The 23,906-nt window shown below is 42.6% G+C and overlaps 1 protein-coding gene and 1 long non-coding RNA gene across 2 annotated transcripts in view; one reads left to right on the top strand and one right to left on the bottom strand.

Moving 5' to 3' along the window:
• Positions 1-23,906, top strand: part of LOC121398762 — a 77,383-nt gene that overhangs the window by 35,819 nt on the left and 17,658 nt on the right. The window lies entirely within an intron of this gene.
• vasn.S (vasorin S homeolog) lies at positions 6,633-22,188 on the bottom strand. Its single transcript, XM_018239256.2, has 2 exons — positions 21,723-22,188; positions 6,633-9,099 (listed from the first exon to the last, which is right to left on the bottom strand). Exon 2 carries the CDS (start codon positions 9,090-9,092, stop codon positions 7,104-7,106), a length of 1,989 nt encoding a protein of 662 aa, XP_018094745.1. The 5' UTR covers positions 9,093-9,099; positions 21,723-22,188; the 3' UTR covers positions 6,633-7,103.

Genomic DNA, 23,906 nt, shown 5'->3' with positions numbered 1-23,906 from the left:
TGCCCACAGCCAACTCCATAGATTTCATTCAGCTTAAAGCTGCTAAGGGGAATTAGCACTGAAATGTGCTGCATGTGCCTGTATTAAAGGAGAAGGAAAGTTTAAACCTAAGTAAGCCTTATCAGAAAGATCAACCTTAATATACCAGTAAACTCTCAAAGTAATGCTGCTCCGAGTCCTCTGTCAAAAGAAACACCACATTTCTTTCCTCTTTGCCCCCCTTTCCCTTCTCTGATGTAATCTGAGCCCAGAGCAGGGAGAGACTCAGGCAGGAAGTGATGCCACACCAAGCTAATATGGCAGCTGCTATCCTAAACAAACAGAGAGCTTCTAGAGCTTTTTACTTAGGTATGGTAAAACATTCTACAGAATAAATATAGCATTCTAGCTTGTACTATTGCAGCTAATCGGCAATAAAATGCCTCCGTAGCTTTCCTTCTCCTTTAAATCTGGCACAATGGCACCCCACTTGGTAACTTAGATTAGATCAATCTAAGCCAGAGACCAATGTCATAGGAGCTTTTTAACATGAATAATTTGTAGACTAAAAACAACAAAGGGGATGTAAACCTATAAATAGAATGTGGCATAATGGAAGCAAGCATCATTCTAAGCAACTTTCCAATATGCATTCATTTAAAAACTTTAATAGTGGCTCAAAAAGTTATGTGCAAAGGCAGTCACCATTGAAAGTATTGTATGTTCCTTTTTGCACTGCTTGTTCTGACTCTTGAAATGGTGAAGTAACGCTCTGCAAGCCATAAAGATAACCGTACAGGCGTAACGCTCTGCAGGCCATAAAGATGACCAATAATTGAAAAGAAAAAGAAATGACCTAATACATTGCACCTTCCCATCCCCCCTAGTCCAGAAACTCAGTCATGTGTATATAGACGGCATAGGTTAAAACATAACTTTTAATAAATACCATTAAAATAAGTAGAGGTCCAGTATTTCACAATAAAAAATACGTTAGGTACAGGGAGGCGGAATACCAATAGGTAGTGGGTTTGTATTAATTATTTGTGGCAATGTGTATGTCAGGCAATTTCACGGTGAGATAAAGTGGCATGTTAATAGGTACTAGTGCACATACGAGTGACTGGGAGGGTGTCCACTGCGGGTGAAGGGGTTGGTTTGGCAAGGGTTGGTAAACTGTACCACGTACTATCACCGCAGTGCGCCTAGGATCTGCACTTACTAAGAATTTTTTATCGGTCTAAGTGCAGCAGCCTGCTACAGTTTAAGCACATAAGACGATATGCGCTGCAGGAATTACAATTTATGCGTTTAAGACGCTATTTACAGTAGACTACTATAATTTATGCACAAAAGATGCTGACACTAGTACCTATTAACATGCCACTTTATCTCACCGTGGAATTGCCTGGCAAACACATTGCCACAAATAATTAATACAAACCCACTATGTATTAGTATTCCGCCTCCCTGTACCAAACGTATTTTTAATGGTGAAATACTGGACCTCTACTTATTTTAATGGTATTTATTAAAAGTTATGTTTTAACATATGCCGTGTATATACACATGACTGAGTTTCTGGACTAGGTAGGATGGGAAGGTGCAATTTTCTACATAGTTAAATTGGGTTGAAAAAAGACAAAGTCCATCAAGTCCAACCCCTCCAAATGAAAACCCAGCATCCATACACACAGCCCTCCCTACTTTTAATTAAAATTCTATATACCCATACCTATACTAACTATAGAGTTTAGTATCACAATAGCCTTTGATATTATGTCTGTCCAAAAAATCATCCAAGCCATTCTTATAGTCATTAACTGAATCAGCATCACAACATCACCCGGCAGTGCATTCCACAACCTCACTGTCCTGACTGTGAAAAACCCCCTACGTTGCTTCAATGCATTAGGTCATTTCTTTTTCTTTTATTTATTAATCATTTGACCTTGCACACCATCCGTTGTTTACTACTTGATGGTAGGTGCTCCCCAACACCACTTATTGAGCCATAAAGATAACCACATTGGCTTAATGCTCTGCTGGCCATAAAGATAACCACACTGGTGTAATGCTCTGCAGGACTTAACGATAACCACACTTGCTTAATGCTCTGCTGGCCACAAGGATAAATGCACTGGTATAATGCCCTGAAGGCCATAAAGATAATTACACTGGCTTAGTGCTCCGCTGGCCATAAAGATAACTGCACTGGTATAATGCTCTGCAGGCCAGAAAGAAAACCACACTGGCTTAATGCTCTGCTGGCCATAAAGATAACTGCACTGGTATAATGCTCTGCAGGCCATAAAGATAAGAACACTGGTATAATGCTCTGCAGGACATAAAGATAACCACACTGGTGTAATGCTCTGCAGGACCACACTGGTGTAATGCTCTGCAGGCCATAAAGATAACCACACTGGTGTAATGCTCTGCAGGCCATAAAGATAACCACACTGGTGTAATGCTCTGCAGGCCATAAAGATAACCACACTGGTGTAATGCTCTGCAGGACCACACTGGTGTAATGCTCTGCAGACCATAAAGATAACCACACTGGTGTAATGCTCTGCAGGGCTACAGGAAATGGACTGATGCTCATACAACCTTCACCTCTGTGTTATTGCAAAGAAACAGACAGACCCCCAAATTCCCAAGGGGCTTCACTACTGTGTAGTCTGCTGCCAGGGAACAGCTAAGGAGCAATATGTTCCAGCCATAACTTGCAGTGAAAAGGTTAACAATGAATCATAAGGGGATTTTTTTGGGTTTCACGTGCAGGCCTGCTCCCCCCTCTCCCCACCTAAGCCCCCTCTCTCCTAGCAGTGTGATTTGGATCTGATCGCTCTAACAGACTTCTGCAGATACCTCACATTTCCCTCTGCTTTTATATAGTGCAAAAGTAAAGTGAGCTGGAAGCTTGTGCCAGAAGGTTTGCTGGATGTGAGTGTGTGCCTGGTGGTGAGGGGCTACCCTGTGCCACAGCTTGCCCAGGCCTCTTATACAGTATACGTGCTTGTTCAAAAAGATGGGGGGTATTTGCAAACTTCCAATGGTAATAAATAGGCCCCGCAATGTTGCGTCCTGTTGGGATTTATTAGACAATGACAATGTTTTATCCCTGCCACTTCCAATACTGACTAGGGGGTCATAACTCGGGATAGGACAGCCACTCACCTGCTGTAGTTGTCAGATAACAATACCATAGTTGTCACCACTGGGTTAGGGGCACATGGAGTGTTGGTTCCAAAGTGGACCCATGTTTGCAGGCGGAGAGAAGTAGGCCCATTCCCTGGCCCAGCTCTGTTAATCGCTACTTTTCAGGGCAGCCTTTAGTGTAAATACAAAATGTGCAAGAGGACACTATTACACCTGGCCCACGAGGACTTCAAGAGGGGCCATGTGGGCCCAAATAACTACATTTAAGATTGGATTGGCCTATCTGATAACCAGAGGATCTCCAAGTGGACACTTTTCAGTGCAGCCCTTTAGGGTAAATACAAAATCTGCATGAGGGAGCTATTTTAGCTAGCCCATGGGAAACGAAGGGGGCCATTTGGGCTCAGATAACTGCATTTATGATTGGACTGGCCTATTAGGTAACCAGAGGATCTTCAAGTAGGCCTCAATCTAGGACAATTTCCATCAGCCCATATCTATTTCCATACCTATACCATTTGCTACTATATCTGATTGCTGTGAGAGTGGGCTCACGCATCAGGTGGAGACAGTCCGACACTGACTTTAGTGGGATGTCCAACCCCAAACATGGCATTGGAATAATATGAAGGAATAGGAGAGGGAGAATGTGGGGTTTAAAGGTGGAGGGGGATAATGGCACTGTAAGTCAGTCTTAATTGTGTCCACATACCTGACCGTGCTTTGTTTAGGCTATGGATGGTGTTAAATAAAACAATTATTTACTATAGAGCACACTGGGAAGCTAACCCCAACTGTAGGAATGTCTGTGTGGGTCTCTTCTGGGTACCCTGTGTATAGGATTAGTGAGACCCTTCAGTCATAGACGCACATTTGGTTAAAATGCACTTGGCTTTAAGCAAAGGAAAATGTAGGGACTCCAGTTGCTGCAGAATTACACCTGGTGGTAATCGACTGCTGGGAACTGTAGTTAATGCAGCCTTTAATGTATAACACAAATGTGGGACAGCTTTTATCTGTGGCCTTGTTAAGTGCTTAGGGAATATACATTGTGCCCTAGTTGGCCCTGATCTTCCTAATTCCTCATTGATTTATTCCAAGAGCGTCAGATCCCTCACCATGTACTGTAATGTGTTTCTTATCATCATCTATGTGGGTGGTGGTGGGAAAAAGGTTTTCTTTAAATTTTGTTATTATCTATTGTAAAAATCAAATTCTCACAACATTATAAAAGGGCAGATATACCAAGTCATGTTTTCTTTACCCTAAACACACAATTACTTATGAGCACATAGCTTACAGTTTGCAAAGAACACAACTTTTGTAATCTTCAGCCGCTGTGAGTATGTGTAACGATGGCGTATGGCACACCTTAGCTCTCGGGGATCGTTTTTGGACAGGGACTGCAACTAGACTTTGTATTCATGCTCAATGATGGGCTGCTGCTATAACGGTCCAACTATTACCGTCCTAGGAAAAACTTATTGGTAGATAGATGTAAACACAACAAAAAGTAACTCCAGCACAGGTAACTTGCTCAAGGGATTGCTCCCGTGTTTAATGTCAATCCAACAAGAACAACGTTTCGGGGGCGTACCCCTTCGCCAGGTGTGCGTGTGCAATTTCTTGCCTAATAGATAGATGTAAACTCTTTGGGGGATCTGACTTCACTCTTGTATAAATGAGGCATGTTTAAAGGTTGTTGGGCTTTTCACTCCCTTGCAGGTTTAGCCTTTGGTCAGGGCCACCTTAAGCTCATAAGAAGGTTACTGACATAGGAAAATATTAGGGTATTCACTGTTTAAGAAGCAAATAACTCACATACAGAGCGCTGAACAAAGCATACCGAAGACGCCTTTTACAATATCAGTGAGGCTTTATTTCTGCATACAGTGCGATACATACAGTGGGTGTATAGACAAGTCCTACGCGTTTCGTGCCCCTATACCAGGCACTTCCTCAGGGTACAATGTGCATCACGTGTGAGAGTATTTAAATAGCTTCAATCAACCATTTAAAGGTAAAGTGCATGTGAGCGGAATAAATATTTAAAAGTGTTATATAAAACCATCAATGCAATTGTTGTGTAAAATACATAAAGTGCTGGTGCTAAATAATAATCAATTTTGTCATATGTAGTGATGGGCGAATTTGCGCCTTTTTGCTTCGCCCAAAAATGCGTGAATTTCCAGCGAAATTCGCAAAATTTATTCGCTGGCGGCGAATGACGCAAATTTGCAGCGATTAATTCGCCCATCATTACTCATATCATATACTATTACTATAAAGGCCTTCGTTTTTTTAAAAAAAAGACAAATTTAAAATTACTATAGATAGTCATATTATGATTGTGATTTGTGTATATAATTCATAAATAAATGAAATGAACTAATCAATTATATGTCTCATGAATTCATAAAAACATGTCCTATATATATAATTCATAAGCGAGTTGAATGAATTAAATGAACTGATCAATCATACATTCTATGAATTCATAAAAACAATTACATGAATTTAATTTTATTCCTTACTTCACTATTGCTTTTCTATCCTAACAGTTGTGGTAGGTATATATATATATCATTTTTTTGTAATTATTCCTCTATGTTATCCAAACACGTGAAACGTACCTCTAATTAATTTAGATATATGAATATATTATGGTTCAGGGGATATCCATTGTACTTTTGTTATTTCTACTACATGTGTAACTATTTTATTTTATTCATTGCAATTATCACAGTTCTCTTTATTGGTCAGTATATGTATATGGACAGATGCAAATCTCCAGTATTAGATATTTTTTATATTACAATTAATCCAAATAGTACCTGATATCACATTCTTTATTTAGCCCTAACGGTGTAACTGTTTCTAATAGGGACATCCACTTGATCTGGAGTGCACCAGCACTTTATGTATTTCACACAACAATTGCATTGATGGTTTTATATAACACTTTTAAATATTTATTCCGCTCACATGCACTTTACCTTACGCACTGTATGCAGAAATAAAGCTGCACTGATATTGTAAAAGGCGTCTTCGGTATGCTTTGGTCAGCGCTCTGTATGTGAGTTATTTGTAGCTAGCGACCAACAACGAGACGCCGTGACGCGTTGAGCTCCACCATCGGCGCCTCATATTACTAAGAAACGCTATTCGCTTGTTAGCCCTGGTTCCTGGAATAACTAGGGCAGCAAATATGTTTTCAACCCAAATCCCAATCTGGTTGAATTTCAAGCCTGGCTTTCCAGTGTCGCCCTCAGACTGAGCCAAACATTTTGAATTAAAGGCACATGCTCGTCAACTCAATTTCACATTCTTCTTAGGCTTTATAAGGGGATCTCACACTAATACTGTTACTTCTACATTTACTTGACATTATCTGTGAATATAAAGAATCTACAGCACAAAGATTGGCTTACCCTAAAGGCCACCGCTGGCTCATAAGCAGAATCATGTAAAAGAAAAAATACAAGGGCTTGTAAGAAAGTCTTTATTTATTAAATTGTGCCCAATTTTGCATCCTGGAATGAAACATTACCAAAAGGCCCCATCTTGTCCAGCAGTAGGAGCCTTAAATTCCAGGCCCGATCAAAACCTGACTTTTCCCCTTCACAGGTCCAGCCTAAATCAATCCCTACAGTCTCTCCAAACTTAGTAGGGTATCAGTCTGAAAAAAAAGACCAACTCTTCCTTAATGTTTAGAGTCTGTGACTAGCTATCTCTTGGACTTCTTTGCCTCTCCAAGTGGTAGCATGTGTAATACTGTCACCCCAAGCAGTACATAAGCACTTCAGGCTCACTTTCTATAACTCTTGACCAAAGATAAGAAAGCAGTTGTTGCACTTTTCAATGCTGTGCATTAAGCTCTTTTCATAGTCCAGTCGTCTTATGACTGAGAGTGTATACAGACCACAAAGTCTTTCACAGTCACCATATCTGTGCCTTGATTAGAAATATGAATGAGGGAGCCTGCCTGTGGGTACATCATTATTGTTCCCAATCCTTGTTGATTCCATTAGAGGCTCCTCTGATTCTGCAATATTTTTTTCAGACCCTGGTGGACCCTCTGACAGTTTTTTGATTTCCCCCATGCTATCCAGTCCTTTTTTTACTCCATCCATTTCTAGAGGACCACCATCCTCAACAGAGTGTCCCTTCACCTGACGTCTTCTAGCATAGCAAGCTGCAGCTGCAACTGCTACAGACAGAAGGATTCCTGCAGCCACCGCAGGCACGAGCACCAGGGTAAGGTTTCCTTCTTGAGAGGGGGTGACTTGGGGGCTGTGCTTTGGAGGTTCTCCTAAAGTGTGAATTTCAGTGCACAGATCATCTTCTGAACCTCCCTCACCCTGTGACCCCAGGCAAAGCCAGTAGGTACTGTTGGGGGACAATCCCCATACTGTATATTCAGGCAGAGTAGGCGGTAAATTATATATCTGAGGCCGGTGGTCTGCACCATACAGATTACGTACAGTTAATCGGATTCCCCCTAGTCTTTCTTTGTTTTGGCTGTAACTCTGAAGATCAACTTGGATAGAGCTAACTGTCACTTCAATGATTTTCACCTGTTCTGTGTTTATTTCTGTAAGCACAGCTGGCGTGACTGGACCAGTCTCACAGTAGGTGCCTTGGAATCCAGGTGGGCATTCACATTCCAGTTGGCCAGTATGATCTAGGTGGCAAGAACCCCCATTCAGACAAGTCTGAGGTGGGCACAAAGGGTCTTCAAAGTCAAATGGAAATGGTTCAGTATCTTCTTCCTGCTCCTGATAAAGTATGGTGGTAGTTGTTGTTGAGGCAGTAGTTGGGGCTTCTGTCTGCAAGGGCTTAGTGGTTATAGGTGGCCCAGTGGTGGTGCTTGGTGCCATTGTTGTTGGCATATGAATAGTTGTTGGTGCTGGGCATCCATATTCAGAATCCCGCAACTGTCTCAATGTCTTGCCGGCATTTTTAGGAGGAAAATGGCAGCGAGTTTCATCCGGCCGCAGTAGTACCACTCCACTAACACGCATCCATTCAGATAACCAGCCTAGCGAGCAAACACAGTTGAATGGATTTTCTGCCAGGCTTATAGTCCGAAGGCGTTTGGAAGACTTAAATAAACCCTTTGGTAGGGTACGTAAGCTGAGCCCACTTAAATCTAGCTCTTGTAGTGCAGGAAGGTTTACAAGGTCATCCACTTGGATCTGAGAGAATCCAAAATTACCAGCAATGCTTAGCTTTGTCAATCCATGCAGCCCGGGAGGTACTTTGTCCAGCTGGTTGTCGGACAGGTCAAGGTCATGAAGGTTCTTGAGGCCAATCAGCAATTCTTCTGATATATCTTTCAAACCAAGACCAGCAAGACGAAGAGTCTCAATGTTGTCTGCATTAAAGACCCCTGGTTGGATGACAGGAATTGCATTGTAACTCAGATCAAGGAGCAAGAGATGGGGCAAAGAAAAGGCTGGAGGTGTTATCAGTTGGTTGTTGCTTAACTTGAGTTCCAGCAGACTTTCGAGGCCCTTAAAAGCATCTGGGTGAATGTTGCGGATGCGGTTCCCATTGAGGTACAGCCTTTCCAGCCGACTCAGACCCTGAAAGGTGTCTGCCGAGATCTCTGTCAGCTGGTTGGATGTAAGCTCCAGATTGCTCAGATTGGTCAAGCTCCTAAATACTCCCTCTGGAAGACTAGATAGTTGGTTATGGGAGAGGTCTAGGAGATGCAAACCATTCAGCCCAATAAAACTGCTCTCCTCAATGGAACTGATGCCATTCTCAAATACATACAGATTGAGAGTGTCTGGTGGCACACCAGGTGGGAAGTTTGAGTTCTTGCGTTCCAGGCAGAACACATTCTGTGGCGGATTGCACTGGCAGCCAGCTGGGCAACCTTCAGCTTTCATCACTCGGGCATTGGCAAGCAGAATAGTCCATACTAGGAGATGCCACATCATGGGAAACCTGCAGTGAGAAAAAAAGCCATGTTACTGATCAAGTACCAAAAATATTCCCTAGCTCTGCAAAGCAGGGCTATTATTATCACTGACATTGCAGTCTTATGTTGTCCATACAGTGTTGAAAGGATGTTTTTATCATTGCCTCAGAGGCAAAGAGCAATGACCTGCAGAGGGCAGGAAAGGAGCAACATTCTACAGCAAAAACAACAAAAAGAGCAAGAACATGATTGAACTCCTCCATAGCTAGCCTATTACATATCCCACTCATGCAGGGATTAATTGTTTCAAACAGCATCATCTTTAAATAGTTAGCTTTCAGCCCCAGCAATTTGGACCTTATCATTTAAGCTTGATGGCCTTTCACCTCTGGCTTAAGAAAGGCTTTTGCCTGTCAGGCCCTGTCCTTTGTGTATATACAAGAGTCCCTATGGTATGCAGCCTGCTCCACCCCACCACCACCATTTACCATTCTAATGTCATCACGGTGATAGAGAAGCCATGTGGCGGCCATCTTTCTGCAATAGCAGGAACTACGACTTCCAGAATTCTAGCTAAGGCTGCTGGAAGTAGTATTTCTGCATCTGATGTAAATGCCAAAAGAAGGTGGGTTCAATATGGGTCCACTTAGGGCTGAGTTGGCATATTGCATACTGCCTGGTTGTGCCCGGCTCTGTGCCTCTCAAATAAGTCTGTAGTCTGTGGATTTTGTATGCATTCCAGTTCAGAGGAATGCAGGGGCAGCCCTAGCTTTCTACATTAGGTCTGGGCAATACATGGCATTTTGTATTTAATCATAGAGTATTTGTGCGAGTACATTCTGCATGGCTGTGTGTGTCGGGCAGCATAGGTGGATACAGGGAAGCATGAATATACAATGGTGCCTTGTGCTGACAGGGTTAATGATGGGGTCAGTGGGAGCAGGTAATATTTTGAGGAATGTGCAGCTGTGAGGGGGGTAGAACGGAGGTGGAAGGAGGGAGAAATAGAGAGGGAAAAAGCCAGGAATAGGAGATGTTACAGATGGTGGAAGGAGGCTGGGCAGGCCCACTAATTACTGTCAGAGGGGTGTGCAGGTCTTGTGAGTCTGGAAGAACTTGGGGGGTAAATCCTGTCTGGATTTAATAATCTCCTACAGCAGGAGATATACAGTAAGGCCTTCATGTAAAATAGCATCAAGCAAGCATTAAATGTTAAAGCCCACGCCTGTAGGGCTGTATTTATATATATATATATATATATATATATATATATATATATATATATATATATATATATATATATATATATATATATATATATATATATATATATATATATATATATATATATATATATATATATATATATATATATATATGGATTCTGTATATGGACATAATCAGAGGTGTATCTAGTTCTTGGGACCCTAGAATTTATTTAAGGTCCTACCTAATGACAGCCAACTTTCCAATATACATGCATTATACATTTGTTTCCAAAGTTATTTAAATATAACGGCTGAAAGTGGTATCTGTCTGTCCCTTTCAAATCTGTGCAGTGCTGGTCCTGAAACAATGTAGCCAGCTGATTAAAGGAACAGTAACACCAAAAAATAAAAGTGTTTTAAAGAAATGACAGTATAATGTACTGTTGTGCTACACTGGTAAAACTGTGGTATTTGCTTCAGAAACACTACTATAGTTTATATAAACAAGCTTTTGTTCAGCCACGGGGGAACCATTCAAGCACAGGATACACAGTAGATAACAGATAAGTACTACTATAGTTTATATAAACAAGCTGCTGTGTAGCCATGGGGGCAGCCATTCAAGCACAGGATACACAGTAGATAACAGATAGGTACTACTATAGTTTATATAAACAAGCTGCTGTGTAGCCATGGGGGCAGCCATTCAAGCACAGGATACACAGTAGATATCAGATAAGTACTACTATAGTTTATATAAACAAGCTGCTGTGTAGCCATGGGGGCAGCCATTCAAGCACAGGATACACAGTAGATAACAATAAGTACTACTATAGTTTATATAAACAAGCTGCTGTGCAGCCATGGGGGCAGCCATTCAAGCACAGGATACACAGTAGATAACAGATAAGTACTACTATAGTTTATATAAACAAGCTGCTGTGTAGCCATGGAGGCAGCCATTCAAGCACAGGATACACAGTAGATAACAGATAAGTACTTCTATAGTTTATATAAACAAGCTGCTGTGTAGTCATGGGGGCAGCCATTCAAGCACAGGATACACAGTAGATAACAGATAAGTACTACTATAGTTTATATAAACAAGCTGCTGTGTAGTCATGGGGGCAGCCATTCAAGCACAGGATACACAGTAGTCTTCTTTGGGGGGCGACTAATCTCCCTGAACTGCCTCCCGCCGGCTAGAATGTAAATCGCCATCGGGATGGCTCTCGTAGCGCTTAGTTTCTGAAGTCACCCGGTTACCTCGTGAGGCAACTTCGTAAAATGAAGCGCACCAATTGCCATCCCGCCGAGATTTACATTGTAGCCGGTGGGAGGCTGTTTGGGGAGATTAGTTGCCCCGAAGAAGAGGAGATTTGAAGCTGGGCGACTAATCTCCCCGAATCTGAGCGTGTGTCTCTGCCCTAAGGCAGGTTAATATTTGTAATCTTCCTCCCTGTTTATTAATGTCAGATAGTTGCTGTATTGACATTTAAAGGTCAGCACACGCTTGTGAACTTGTTGCATGGTTAAAGATCAGCCAGGTCCTTCATTTGAGTGAGATCAAGATCATAGGCCACAGGGAGCCATTCAGTCTCAGCCGACAGAGAGGAATCTTGTCTTACAATCACCTCTGGCAATATGGGCATGAATTGGTCTAACAACCCCCAGCTCTTCCTTTCTACCCAGTCCCTGTCCTGCCCACAGGTGTCACTCACATCTGCACAATCAGTGTGTACAGGCCACAACACGAAAGCACTTCTGTTCTACACACCCACCCCCTCGCACACACAGACCCCTTTGATCGGCTCAATTCTCCCCCCTCTGTTCTTTGTAGAGGTAAAAACAAATGCCTTAGTGTGAAACAAAAGGATAGAAAAGTGTAAGAAGCTAAAGCTCCATGAAACCTTTTTATAGAAACCAGTCGGGTTTAACATGATGGTGAATCAGAGAAATAAAACACTTTTATGTGAAACTGATCCAGGGGCATTTGGCTTCATTGTGAATCAGTGATCTAATTCGTAAACATACACCCCTGACGTTTTAACAGGTAACAGCAGACTTGCAGCTCTTCTACTTGCAAACCGTAGTTCCGGGCTGCCACGGTTCTGACAATTTTTGGGCTCTTAACCATGTACTTTTTACGCTGCTGTTCTATACAATGTAGTATTAAGTCTGATTCACACTTTTGACTATGTGCAGCGGAATGCTGGAAAGTAGGTTCTGTGTTAAACAATTATCAACCCTGTGAGGATATAGCCTTAAAGGGGAACTATCTCAATATATGAGTCAGCACACTGAAATAAGAAGTTTTCTAAATTAAATATTCTGTACCGTTTCTGACATAATCAAGTTCATCTTCACTATCCCTCTTTCAGCATCTGTTTCTCTTCATTCTGTCTTTATGTAGGAGTTGGGTGTCAGATATTTATTGACAATTAGATATAATATATCTTATAGGGGGGCTCCTTTTGCCTATTATATTAGAGCTCAATCTATTAAAATCACCAGACATCATGTCTCTCTACATGCAGAATTTGTGCAAAAGGCAGTTATTTTGTTATATTTTGTTTGTACTGGAATCCGTTATTTAAGTGAGCTCTAATACATCTGCTAGGAAAGGGAGCCCTCCTATAAGATATATTGGATCATTCATCTGACAAACAATTCCTGCATGAAGACAGAATGAAGAGAAACAGAGGTTGAGAGAGGGATAGTGGAGAGAAACATGATTATTTCAGAAATTATGCAGAATATTTAATTGATTGTATTTACAAAGTTCTTATTTCAGTGTGATGAAGCTTATATTCAATTTAAACTTTCGCGATAGTTCCCCTTTAAGGTGGCCATACACGGCAGATGTAACCTGCCAGTGTCGGACTGGGACACCAGGGGCCCACCCAAAAACCTTTGACTAGGAGCCCACCAATTAATCTTAGACCAGTGGCCCACTCTCAGTACTATTATTCTTCCTCTGCTCACTCAACTTCTATTCTCCTAGTCTCTTTTCTTTACATAATATAATACTATAACCTGTTATTCCATCTATTTAGCCTCTTTGTTCTCATAAAAATAGGAAATGACCATGAAATAGGCCAAATGTTTAGCAGCATGAGGGCCCACTGACACCTTGGCCCACCGGGACTTTTCCTGGTATCCCGGTGGGCCAGTCCGACACTGTAAAATGCTGATTTGGGTCATTTAGACAGATTCAGCAGCGTATCTGCCTGTGTATGGAGCCTTCCAACGGGCCTCCCCAACCGATATCTGGCCAAAAATTCGGTAGATAACGATCAGACATGTTCGATTTTCCACTGCAATTGAGGACCACATGAGCTAGTTGATGCGGCCCTCGTCCTGTCTGCACCTACTTCCATCGTTGTAATCTGATCATTACCCCCACCCTTGGGCTGAACACTTGGATTAGCCCAATATCGCCCTGCATTTGGTCGGCATATTGGGGGAGAGATCTGCTCATTTGGTGACCTCAAACACAGAACACCTTGAATGCATATTAAAAATGGAATGGAATTTTAGGGAGTCACATATATGTATATACCCCCTACACAGGGGGAGCTAAGGGCATGGTTGGGGCATGGCTAATATCACCTGAATATAGTTCCTTGGAGGTTAAGTCTTTGGTATTTTCATCTTTATTTTGTAGTTATGGGGGACCAAATATTACACACTGGGGCATGAGGGCATGAGAAATCCTTATACTTTTATACGAGTGAACCATGTAGCTTACTAATGTCTGTTATTCCAAATTGTCTCGGACATTTATTTGTTTCCAAGCACTCGTGAGTCGATTGTACAGACATATAGGTTATGTATGAAGACAATAGGTCGAGACACGTCTATATGGGCTACATTATGTATGCACCAGCCTTATTAGTAACAAACGAGACGTGGAGCTTTTACCAGGTGGTTAACACAACATTTCTTTCACAATAATCAAATAATCAATCTTGCTTGTATTTAGGATAGGCCACGTTTGCTGCATTTGTAACATTCTTTAAACTTACGCTGAAAAATGTGACCCGGGCACAGGAAAACTTGTTTTGTCCAGGTGAAATGAGAGCAGACATTGTCAGCGTTCATACCTTTACTATTCCTCCTTAAAGGGCATGTAAACCCAAAAAGAAAATGTTGCCTAATGGAATAAAAATGTAATTCTAAGCAGCTTTCCAATATACACACATTACACATTCTCACTGGTTATAAATGTTTTTAAGCAGTATTTGCCCCTTTCTATTTTCTGCACTGCTGGTTCAGAGTTTCCAAATAAAGTAGCCAAAGCCAACCTGTAAAGAAGCATACAAGACTGTCTTCCGTTACATTATTTCAAGGTGCAAAATGTGGCAGAAGAAATAGTTCAACTAAGTGATTTATGAATGTACTGAATGATGAGGAGCATGCCCCTAAGTAGGTGGGAGTGTATACATGGGCGGCTATTTCTAATAAGTACATTTTTAGTGTGTTTATATAGTTATTGACCTTCACTTTTATATAAAAGCAACTTGCCTTTAAAGGAGAACTATAGCCTAACTAAAGAAGTAGCTAGAAATGTAGTACATTATCTTCTGTACCAGCCCAAGGAAACCACAGCCCTTCAGCAGTAAAGATCTGTGTCTCCAAAGATGCCCCAGTAGCTCCCCATCTTCTTTTCTGCTGATTCACTGCACATGCTCTGTGCTGCTGTCACTTACTGAGCTTAGGGACCCACTCACAATATACAGTACACATAGAATAGAAATGTCACAATATAAGGCTGATTAGTAATTAATACAGATAATTACTACATGGCAGCACAGAAACCAGTGCAATTAGCATCAGAATTTAATAATCAGCAAACCTGTAGCATCAGCTTATATTACAGGGGAAGCTCATTTTCTGCTGGATAATTAGTGACGAGCCCTAAGCTTAGCTTCTCAACAGCCAATCAGAGCCCACTGAGCATGTGAGTGTCACAGACACTTTCCAAGATGGTGACCCCCTGTGACAAGTTTGAAGTCCTGGATCATTGCTGCTATTGACAAGCTGAAACTTTAGGCTGGTGCAATAAGTTCACTATATAAAACATGGTATTTTTAGCCCTATTTATTTGTAGGGTTTCGTTCTCCTTTAAACGTTCTGCCATTTTAGAGCGGCTGGAAAGGTTGCGCGATGCAGCCCCATATGTTGGCGAGGATTCGCTTTGCAGTTGCTCATTTCTGGCATGCTTCTGCCATTGCACAACTTCTTCACAACAGATATTATGATTTCCCTGGAAACCTGAGTTTGTGATACAAACTGCAGAAATATAAAGGCTCCAAGGAAACCAAAAAGGAGTGAATGTGGATTTGATGTGTTCTTGCACACTAATGGGTCACACTAATGTCTCTCCTTCTGGTTCCAGGGTTGAGGGCCCTGGAGCGCAGGGTGACAGGGTTAACATCACAAAGGCAGCAGGTCATTAATCCTTCCCTCTGTCCCCCAGATAAGGAAAATAAACATTGGGGCAGTGACAATATCACCAGACGGTTCAAGGGAAACTATGCCATGTGAGTGAACTTTATTTGACATTAATGAATATATGTTGCAGTGTGTTGTGGGCAACCCCTTGTAAGGCAAAGCAAAATGGAAATTATTATTTGTGCAGGGAGTTGTAGAACTTAAGATTGTAAGCTCTCACGTCAAGGCAGTTCTATTGTTGCTTTCAATTGAGAGAATGATGATTTTGCTTTAACAATCAGCCATAAAGAGAAATAATTATCCGGCTGGGCCAGTACCACACATTGCAGTTTGTTTATTCTGAGATTATCACACAATAACCATCTGGAAAGAATCAGGCTCTAAGCCATATGTGACTGCAGAATATTGCAGCCGGCTCTGTAACAAAATCCTTTCTTCCTCTTCCCAGGTTAGTACTTTATCCCACGCTGACGTGGCCATTGTCCCCAATCGGGCCATTTCTGTCTACTGAGCCTCTATTCTGCCTGTTGTGGAACTACATCTCCGATAGCTGTTTTTAACGGGTGTAAATAGGGGTCACCACCCCTTATATTGGGGCCATACAGAGCAGCAGCTGTAGGACAGAAAAAAGGGGAAGCAGGTTTAGCCTTACAAGATGTCTCCCAGCAGCAGCAGTCTTTAGCTGGTAGCTTTATACAGAACAAATTCCGTCTCAATCCATAAAGCAAAGGCCAAGCTATACCTGCATTCCAGGGTAACACATCCACCTCTGTGCTGAAGCTGAATCCAGTTCTCAGGCCCGGGCTGAATACCGTAATTAACCTGTATGATTTCATTGTAGAGAGCACAATCGCTCCAGACTGCAATACAAAGCCTATTATTAGGAAAAAACATGGGCTGGCACCCAAGCTGGCATGAGCCCTTTCTGTGATGCAACAGGGCTATTGTCCCATTGCTCATCATGGAGGTACAGGCAGGTAGAGCCGCCTTCTGGGAACATCATTAAACTGTGTGTTTTGGCTGTAAAATTACAGCGGCTTAAGCTGTTTTCCCCTGAATAGAAGCCTCTTTTATTGTACTTTGTAATGATGCCTGGGTGTTGAGAGGCAGCCTTTTATTTCATATACAGTAATGGAACAAACAAAACGCTAATTAGGGCTCAGCATTGTCTTAACCTGTTGGGAAGAGCTGGAAGTCATTGTGGACCTTTTTCAAGAATAACTCGAACTCATAGCATCTTTTCTGCCAGCTAAACAGGCAGTAGGGTTGCCACCTTTTCTGGAAAAAAATACCGGCCTTCCTATATATTTAACTTTTTTCCCTGTTAATAACATTGGGATCAGCCATCATTTTTACCGGCCAGGTGGCAACCCTAATAGGCAGAGGGATGCTGGGAGTTGTAGGCCCACCCATCATGGGGTGCACCAGCAAAGGACTCACAGCCGGAAGTCAGAAAGAACCATACTGCTATGCTCATAGATTCAACTCTTGTTTTGCCAAGGCTTGCCAATCTCTGCCCTATACTTTCATTCCACCAAATGATTACTCTTCCCCCTGGCACATAAGAAAGCAGCTTGACTCAATGTTGTAGCAATGGATTTTGGGAAACCCATACACTCATACCACATGGAAAAACAAGCCGTTTAGGGCTGCAGCAAAGGATTGTGGGGAATCAAAACCACCATGCTTGCTCCATACTGATTTCGTAGCAAAGGTTTAAGGTGGCCATACATGGGCCGATAAAAGCCCGATGGGCTTCCCCAATCAAGATCTGGCCAAAAGTCGGCTAGATCTCGATCGGACGGGACTAAAAATCCCGTCGGATCGCGGCAGCATCTGTTCGTTAATGTGGTCCCACGATCTGACCGCCTGCTCCCATTCGTTAGGATCAGATCGTTGGGCCCTAGGGCCCACAATCGGATCAACCCGATATTGCCCACCTAAAGGTGGGCATATTGGAGAAAGATCCGCTCGTTTGGCGACATCGCCATCGTGTATGGCCACCTTTAGTGTGTCCCAGGCTGTTTCTTATTGGAAAAATAGAGAAAAGGAGACATTTTTCATCCTGAAAGTAGCTGAGAAGACAAGCCTTGTGCTATTAACGTCAGAGGGTGCGAAGGCCGGGAGAAATGAGGAAGTGCTTGCTTAGAAATCACAGAAAAATGAGAGAAAGGGACAATTGGTCAATAAAAGGCAATAGACCTGTCACGGACTAGAGTCCATAGGGGTAAAAATAACAAGTGCAAAGTTTGCTATTACTCTTGTAACCCATAGCAACCAGGTAGCTGATTTAAAGCCAATACCGTGTGGGTTACTCGATGTCAGGCCAACTTTGCACCTTTAATTACGCTGATTCCATGGACTCCGTTGGTTACAAAGCCATTTTGGAGTTGTTGGTGCTGCAGAGGGATGCTGGGAGTTGTGGTTTGCAACAGCTGCAGAATTTGTTTTCCTTAAAACCAACAGTGCCACGTGCGCTTGGAGCAGGCCAGGGATGGGACATCTCAGCTGTAATCTGTATATTATTGTGTATATAAATACACTTTAGTGTGCTGAGGCATAAGGGGCTCCATTCCCCCCACGTAAACTATTCCAGGCATCACATCACAGCCTGCCTGCCCCACCCAGCCCCTTAATTAGGACCACTCCCGGCAGTTCAGCCGCAGAGACTGGGATGATGTTCAGTGCTGGCAGCTGCATTACTTACACCCGCCCTCAACCAAAACAAACAGAGGGTCCCATTGGAATAAACAGCTCCAACGCCTTACCCGTGCTCTGCCACTGTCTTTGTGTGTGACCCCTCACTCCTTAAAGGAGAAGTAGACCCCTTATTAAAAAAAAAAACCCTACCCCCCTACCCTACATAGACCCACCTCCCTCCTCCCCCCAGCCTAGCTGCTACCCTGGGCAAATTCCCTTAACTTGTTACTTACCCTTCAGTGCAGATTCACGACATCGGAGTTCACGCGCCATCTTCTTCGGTCTTCATCGGGTCTTCTTCTGGCGCTTTGGCAATTTTCGTGACTTTTGGCGCATGAGCAATTGACAAAAACCTGAACACTGCTCCAACTGCACATGCGCCGATATGGAACGTACTTCCCGATGAAGACCGAAGAGAAGAAGATGGCTGCCGTGAACTCCGATGCCGTGAATCTGCACTGAGGGGTCAAAACATAATTGGCATGTGCTTTATTCAGGGATAGATATCACAATCTGATTGTACTTTATTCAGGGATATATAACAAAATCTGATTGGGTTGTGCTTTATTCAGGGATATATATCAAAATCTGATTGGGTTGTGCTTTATTCAGGGATATATATCAAAATCAGATTCGTGTGTGCTTTATTCAGGGATGGATATCAAAATATGATTGGCTTGTGCTTAATTGAGTAATGCCAAAATCTAATTGTGTTTGGTTCATGTCTGCTAATTTATGGGTGTGTGGCAAAAATGAAGCTGGGCTTTTCATGTGCAACTGATCCTTTTAATTAAAGTGAGGTTATAGTATGTACGTGAGCTTTACATATATTTATATATATTTATAGGTTCCAGAAATAACTTTTCATTTCCCATACAAAAATGGCATTTCATGATGTCATTTCCTCAAGAACATTGCTCTGACCACAAAATTGTATTTAGAAAACACACAGGCTTAAATTCTGGGTTTTCAAAGGCGCGCTTGTAGTTGTTGTAGTAATTAAACCCTGTCACTATAGAACCACCCTCGCAGCATCTAATTATATAGAAAGTAAAATACCCAGTTGAGTATATTTGGTTCCATTTCTCTGTATTTCATGCTAAACTTGTGGGATGAAGTCATTTTCTAAAAAAAATAAAATGAGTTTTGGGTTTATGGGCCCTAAAACGCAAGGTGTCACTGCTAGAGCTGGAAATCCAGTAAATTCAACAGAAGATATGATCTGTTACAGGACACATATACTGTGCATTTTATATTTATCTCTGCCCTGGCCTATGGAGTGTAGCATGTAAGTCCCATTTGCAGACTTTTGTGAAAATAAAATCACAGTGTTATGTTCATTGATCTCCATCTGATCTGGCAGGCTGTGCCCAAATGTGCTAACTTTATTCAACACTGATGCCTGCTCTTATTGGGACAGACTGAAGTTAATCTGCTTGTAGCCTTAAGCATCAGTAGCACAACCAGTTGTACGGTCATTAATGGGGTCCTGACTGATACCCATCTTAAATATAACATAGTAAGTTAGGTTGAAAAAAGACACACGTCCATCAAGTGCATCCTTTTACCTCCGATTTGAAGCCTATCCAATTTGCCTTAAAGGGAAGAAAAATTCCTTCCTGACTCCAAAATGACAATCGGATTAGTCCCTGGATCAAAAAAAAAAAATATATATATATATATATAAATATGTATTGGCCAAAGCCTTCAGTTGGGAGATGCTATTAACATTGACCTCTGGTACATCTATTTAAACCACAGAAAGTCCCAGCATCTCGGGCCAAGCATGGCCTTGGGGTTTGCAGTTCCTCCCAGTGTGAGAACAATGGGAATTATGTTCTATGAGTACAAGATACAGTGAGAGTTGTGGTTGGGAGCAGAAAGGTGTTGGGTTGTGCAATACATAATGGGAGAAAGAGACAGGGAAAGTAATTGGGGAGAAAGATCAAAAGCTATGGGAGGGGTGCCAATCAGGCAAAAACTTTGCCCTGGCACCATCTTACCTTATTATATACTCCAAACTTACAGCCCCTTCCCCAACAACATCTTGCGTTACTATACACAGTATCTAGCATTGCTTACCCCAGAACAGTTGAATATCTGCTGTTGCACATGGTCACCCCCCTACAGACAGCTCTGCTAGTTGCAGAATTGTGCTGTATAGGAGATCTGCTTTGCACTAATATGGTGAAGAGGCAAATATTCGGTGGGTCATTGGCTTCTTGGAGAGGGTGTAGGGGGTGCTGGGCGGAGGGGTAGAAGATAAGATGGGGGGATGAAGAAAGAGTCAGCTCTGGGGAATGGGGGAGGATGACTGATGGGTGCTGGGTTTGGGAACAAGACTGAAGATGAAGGGAGCGGATGAACCTCACAGTGACTCTCTGCCCCCTTAGACTACATGTCAGACCCTGTGGCTGCCAGCTGCAAGAGATCTCATCCGAGCATAATAATAACTTCACAGTGTCATGAGATCAAACAGAATGTGAAGCGGCGGCAGCTCTGTGTGCACAAGGGATTGATAGGAGCGCTCAGACTGTGCAGCCTCATTAGTTCTGTGCCAGTTTTGTACAGTGTGTGTGTGTGTGTAACAGACAGTGGGTCTGTGTGTGCTCCTGTGACTTTCTCAGCTTCTGTGCGACAAAACACTCTGCTCTACATTAGACTTTTGTACAATAGAACACTCTATTAGAGGGGACCCCAGCCTCAGAGTCTTACACTCTAAGGCCAGTGATACCAACAATACCACATCTGGTTCTCTCGTCTTGGTTACTACTTGTGCGACTACACAACATCTCTAACCAATTGTTGCTCTGTGGTTAAAAACCCCATTGTTTTCCTTCTACACTCACAGACCCAACATCTTTTTCCCTCCACCACTTCATTACTTCTGTTATTGTCCCAACAGCAACTGCTTGTTGCACTACAACTCCCAGCATCCTGCGACAGCCAAGCTCTATTGGGGGATGCTTGGAGTTCTAGCTCTGTCACAAATTTTAGATGCCCAAATTACATTGCTGTTTCTGGACAGTTATTATATTATTATGTAATGGCGTGAAACAAGAGTAGACAAATAATTCCTGGGTGCCTTAAAGGCTGACAGAGGGTGCGGGAGTTTTTTTAAGCTTTGCTTGAGTGTGTGTGGATGTGATTAAGAGTTGGCTGCACTGTACAATGGAGCAAAGTGGAGTTGTTTGTACTCTATAGAGCAGCGGGTCAGACAGATGTGGGGACCTGTGAGTAGAAGTGTGCACTGGAGTAGTAAACAAATAAAACACTGCTCTTACCTTATGTGTTGGCTCTGTGTAGAAGTTCCAGCAGACAAATGATGGGAATGTCTCTGTATCACGGCTCTGTTGTCTGCCACCTTTCCTAAGATGTTTTCTCTTCTTCCTTTCTATATGTTTCCTTCCTTTTTTTATTACCCCTTAGTATCCCCTTTCCCGTCCTTCTCTTACCCAACTCACTAATATCTTTTTCCTTCTCTCTGTGTTTCTAATATCCCTCTGGCAGATCCCCCATCTTTCCCCCTCTCCTTTCCCTAAATCCAGCTTTTCCTTCTCTCTGTGTCTCGCTCCCTCTCTCTCTCTCTCTGGAATGAAAAAGTGATAGTTTAGCTGCTCCTGAGCTATGTGTGCCTGGGGCATTGAAGGCGTCACCAGGAGAGGGGCAGGTCTAAGCTTCCCTTCAGTGATTGCTAAGCAGCCATTGGTTTGCTCTAACCCCCCTCAGCTACACACACACCTCTCCCCCCCCTTACACCTTTCACAATTCACACTCACCCCATACCTACACTCACAAAGACATTGGCTTATCCAGCAGTGCAAACCCTTTCAGGGCTCTATCTGTCACATTCCTGCATACCCAGGGTACTTACTACCTAAACTACATCTCAGCACTCTTATTAGTGGGGTACAGACTAATGATAATGGGGTGGAACAGAGCTGAAGTGGATCCCCTAGGTTAGCAGTAGCACATATATAACAATACTAAGATTGATGCCTGCAAAAGGGGATTATCCAACGTCTGCAAAGGAATGTTATATATAGGATTCTAGGTCATTGTTATAAGTGGGGTCCTGTCTGGAGGTGCAAGGGTTAAACCCGCCCCCCCCCTCTGGATTAAGACAGACCCCTCCCAAACCAATGCAGGGTTAGTTATTTAGACCAGATGATTAGCAGATGTTCATTTCAACAGCGCCAGGGTCAGGTTTTAGCAGATACAGAAAATTTGATCATTTGTAGGGATATAGCACCAACACGTGCTGCAGTGTTGTACCCAAGCAACACTCAACAAAACTTTACTTACCTTTAACATGAGACCAAAAGTGGCCAAAACAAGCCATATTTTTTTATATATATAATTTGTTTCAATCAGGAAGTGCGGATAAAGCAGTGGAGCAAAGTAGCAATTTGTAGTCATTGTGAGGGCAATGACACACAGTGCAGTTTTTCCACTTTTGGGGGATAAGTTACTGGCTCCAAGCCCCCAGCACCCCTTGCATGTGACTCATGGCAGCCCCCCCATTTGCGCACTCAAAAGCCCTACCACCTCCACCCCCTGGGCCTTCTAAATTCACAAGGTGTGCCCCCCCCTGGCAATTGAGCCACTGCAACCACTTTCCTAATTCCAGGGGGTGGGAAGGAGAATCAGTAAGAGTAAAATAAAAACAATGCTCCATTTGTATTATATCATGAAAAAATTAAGAATGGATTATCTTAATAAAAGAATAGGCAGAATACATTTTGGTACAGCGAATACAGGTAATTATTGCCCATTTAACTCCCTAGTATGCCAATCCAGGAATATACATTAAAGAAGCTCTGAACAAAGGCTGGCCATCCAAGGGGAACTTGAACCAGGTCTAATAAGTGCTGGTCTAGGCGGATTAATGGAAAAAGGACTCACTTACCTCTGTGCTACAGATAATCAACCTTTGGCGCGCCAGATGCTGCACATGTACCACTTTCTGTGTACAGATAAGCTGCAGACCTGGCAGATGATTGGAGTTCTACATCTGCAAAAGTCTGGGGTTCTAAAGCTAGATGCCCCTAAAAACTAGATGCCAGTGTGTCAGGCTGGCTGGTACTTTGATGATTGGGTGGAGGAGTGCAGATAGTTTTATTGCTCTCCTGAAAGCCTCATTTCTGCTTTTCGAGGCTTAAATGATGCTGTTTATGGTATTTAGCCCATAAAAGTAGGTGTGAGCATGGGAGAGGCTCGGGACTACCAGGAGAATGAGATGCTAAAGCTGTGGATACTATGGGGGTGATTTGTGAATTATAATTTATTTACAAGTTTAGTTGCAGGACATCGGGTGTTATTAGAGAGCTTAGGTTTCCCTTTAATGGTAAGGCACACAGTTACACCACGCAAGAACACTGGAGCTGCCAGCAGCAGGGGAGACAGCATGGAGTGACATTGCTTATATTCAACATTAGTCAAATACTTGGCCATTCACTTGGTTGGCT

The sequence above is a fragment of the Xenopus laevis genome, chromosome 9_10S, assembly GCF_017654675.1.
Source record: "Xenopus laevis strain J_2021 chromosome 9_10S, Xenopus_laevis_v10.1, whole genome shotgun sequence".
Taxonomy (NCBI): Eukaryota; Metazoa; Chordata; class Amphibia; order Anura; family Pipidae; genus Xenopus; species Xenopus laevis.
The sequence above is the reverse complement of the archived record's forward strand: the minus strand, read 5'-3'. Positions and strand labels throughout refer to the sequence as shown.